Source organism: Octopus bimaculoides, chromosome 1 (genome assembly GCF_001194135.2).
Source record: "Octopus bimaculoides isolate UCB-OBI-ISO-001 chromosome 1, ASM119413v2, whole genome shotgun sequence".
In the NCBI taxonomy this organism is placed as follows: Eukaryota; Metazoa; Mollusca; class Cephalopoda; order Octopoda; family Octopodidae; genus Octopus; species Octopus bimaculoides.
In genome coordinates, this window is record NC_068981.1 from 168,496,468 (window position 1) to 168,499,626 (window position 3,159).

The following is a 3,159-nucleotide window of genomic DNA, read 5'->3' on the forward strand; positions in this document are numbered from 1 at the left end:
CACTCTCTGAGTGGTTGGCGTTAGGAAGGGCATCCAGCTATAGAAACTCTGCCAAATTAGATTGGAGCCTGGTGTAGCCATCCGGTTGTACCAGTCCTCAGTCAAATCGTCCAACCCATGCTAGCATGGAAAGCGGACGTTAAACGATGATGATGATGATGATGAAGTTGAGAGGTTAATGTTTGGTAACTTATTTATGTAGGTATTGTTCTTCAGATAGAAAAGATTTTTTTTTTTCACATTCATATCATTGTGCTAACATGAGTGTAGTTGTTTATTTGTTGATTTAATTATTTTTACACTGTTCTCCCTTATTCCTAACAATTCAACTGTGAAATCAGAATATAGCTGTTTATATTCAGTCAAATAAATTAGTGTAATCAGAGTTATGTACCTTGTTCAAGAGCATAGCAAACACAAAGTCGATAGCATAAGAACAGTGGAAATGAACTAACAGAAAATATTGATGGGAGATTATGCTAAAAATCGAAATGAAAATAACATTTTGCTATTTATACTGATAAATTATATTAAATAGAGTAACTTCCAGAATAATGAAATCATACAAAAGACACAATAGGCCGAGTGTTTAAACCATAAATCAAGTGGTTTGGTTTATTGAAGTATGTTACAGAAATTACGAAGTTGGCTGCCTTAATGCATCATCATTCCTATCATCTTGTGTAGGATGTCAGGACTACAGGTTTCAATGAGCACAGACGGAAAGCTAACAAAACCTGCTAGCTTTCACTTAAATTTTATGTATTACCCTTTTGTGGCCATTTTTCTAACAAAACACACTGCCCTATATGCTTCAATTAATTTTGAAAATAATGAAAAAAATTACAGGAATTGAAAAAAAAAATTAATTTACATTATTAAGGTATATTTAGAACATTAGTTATTGAAAGTTTTTTTCTTTTATATATAAAATTATGTTGGAAGGTTTTTATTTAAATACGAACAGTTTAAAATGGGGAGTTTTTGTTTTGTAGAGCCAGAGACCGTCTTAGGGACATTTATACCAAAAGGATCAAGTAGGTTTAGTTTTGTTTGTATATCATCCATCAAATGTTTAAGGACTGAAGCCAGTGGGTTACTTACATACAAAAAGCTTGTCTGGAACTCACAGCAACTTAACCCAACTAATTAAATATATTTTCAGATTAATGTACCTGTTGATGGACACTAATTTAGCAGTGAACATTGAATACTTTGTTCTCTAACCTAAGAGAATAAATCTAAGTGGGGTGCCACTGCTGCAGACAAGAACTGACTCCAAGAAACGGTAACTCTGAAACCATAACATGAATTGATTTTAGTAGCAATGCAAAGTTTTAAAATGTTAAATTAAAAATCCATATTATGTTATTAATTAATTCTCCTTAATGTTGCTCTATGCAAATGTCTTTATTATTATTATAATATCATTACTATTATTATTATTACTTATAGGCTGTTCAGGGGCCTTACTTTGGCTGTAGTGGCCAAAGGATAAATTGAACATTTGCTATACATATGTACCTTCTCTGATATATATATTTCCAAAAGAGATAAGCACTAATTAGCAAACATTTTCTATCACAGTCAATATTCATTTTTAGAATTAACCACAGGGGAGAAAGAAAAAAAAAAAGATCAAAATTAAAAGAAAATAAAATGAAAAATTAGGAATAAAAGATAGATTTTTCTTATGGAACAGCAGAAAATTGCACATTTACAATAGAGTATTTCAGTTGTTGGTAAAACTTCTGTTACCAACAACTGATAACAATTGCATAGTTTTAAACTGTATACAATAAGAGGTGGTGGGTTGGGAATCAAAAGATACTGTCAACCAAACTAACTAGGTTTTAAAAACATAACAAGTTAACAAATAAAGATGAATTAAAATACTTGTTAAGAAGTTTAAAAAAAAAAAGAAAAAAAAAAGGAAACTCCAGGAATTTAGTTTACATCTTTGGTTGTAGCTTTTGTTTCTTGGATTGTAGTAGATTTAGTAGTTATTTTGTATCATTCATCTTAGCTTTCCATTTTCAACAAGTGTTAAGGAATACTAATTAGGATACAGAAATTAGTTTAGAAGATTTTTAAAAAAAACTGAAAGTGGAGTTAAAAAAAAAACAACAAACAAACAGCTGAAAACTAAATTGCCACTGTGAACATTTTGTTTCTTCTTTTTATCTAGTTTGAATATAGTAAAGTCAATCTATTCAAACCTCAAAAGCCAGGTAGATAATATATTTATTGCTGCAATCATAAGACATCCAAACATAGCCATAGTAACATACATACATACAGTATATGAAAGATGCATGCAAACAAGATGTCCAACAAGGGAATAATGCAGACCTTAATTTTTGAAATAATGGACATAAACATTATTTCTATGCGAGAAACCATGTACAAGATATCTTTGTCTACCTGTTGTGTAATCATGGAGGTGTGTGATTGGTGAGGACACAAAAGAAGCAGCAGCAGCAGCTGCAGTACTGCTTACAGGAGGAGGGGAAGGAAGAGCTAGTGTTGACGTGGCAGAGTCAGAGCTTTCATTGTTAAAGTCTGTACAGTTATCATTACCATCACAACCATCAATTTTACTTGTTCTTTGGTTGCAGCTGCCACCGCTACTGCAACCGCCACTGCTATTGCAGCTGTTCAGGTCGTCCATGCCGTTACTGTCTTCAGTGCTGAGCGGCAGCAATTCTCGTGAAAGGTTAATCTGAAGAGGCAGGTTCGGGACACGCTTTAAATGGTGATACACATCCATGTCTGCACGCACAAAGAGAGTGATACCAGCACGATAGGCGGCTGGAATGCGGATGTGTTGAGTAAGTTGTGGTCGGTAGCCAGGGACGCGAGGCATGCTAGCTTCACGGAGTACGTTGACTACTTGACCTGAAAGAAAAAAAGGATAAATGAATTTAAAAACAAACATACAATTTAAGTATGAAATATTGATAAACTATTTATCAAGCAAATGAAGGAGCTACTATGTGATTGCTTGACCTGCTAGAATTATCAGCAAAATCCCCTCCAAATCACATTCAAGACCCACCCACCACAACAGAATCTATATTCTAAAATCAAGTATGTATATATATATATATATACATGTATATATGTATATATATATATATATATCATCATCATCATCGT

General features: G+C 33.0%; 1 protein-coding gene across 2 annotated transcripts in view; it reads right to left on the bottom strand.

Annotated features, from left to right (window-relative positions):
* Positions 1–581: 581 nt before the first annotated feature.
* Positions 582–3,159, bottom strand: part of LOC106883282 (serine-rich adhesin for platelets) — a 76,501-nt gene continuing 73,923 nt past the window's right edge. For both annotated transcript variants that reach the window (XM_052972596.1, XM_052972591.1), the window contains exon 9: positions 582–2,898. In XM_052972596.1, coding sequence (XP_052828556.1) covers positions 2,354–2,898 — 545 coding nt within the window. In that variant the 3' untranslated portion in view covers positions 582–2,353. The remainder of the gene's footprint in view (positions 2,899–3,159) is intronic.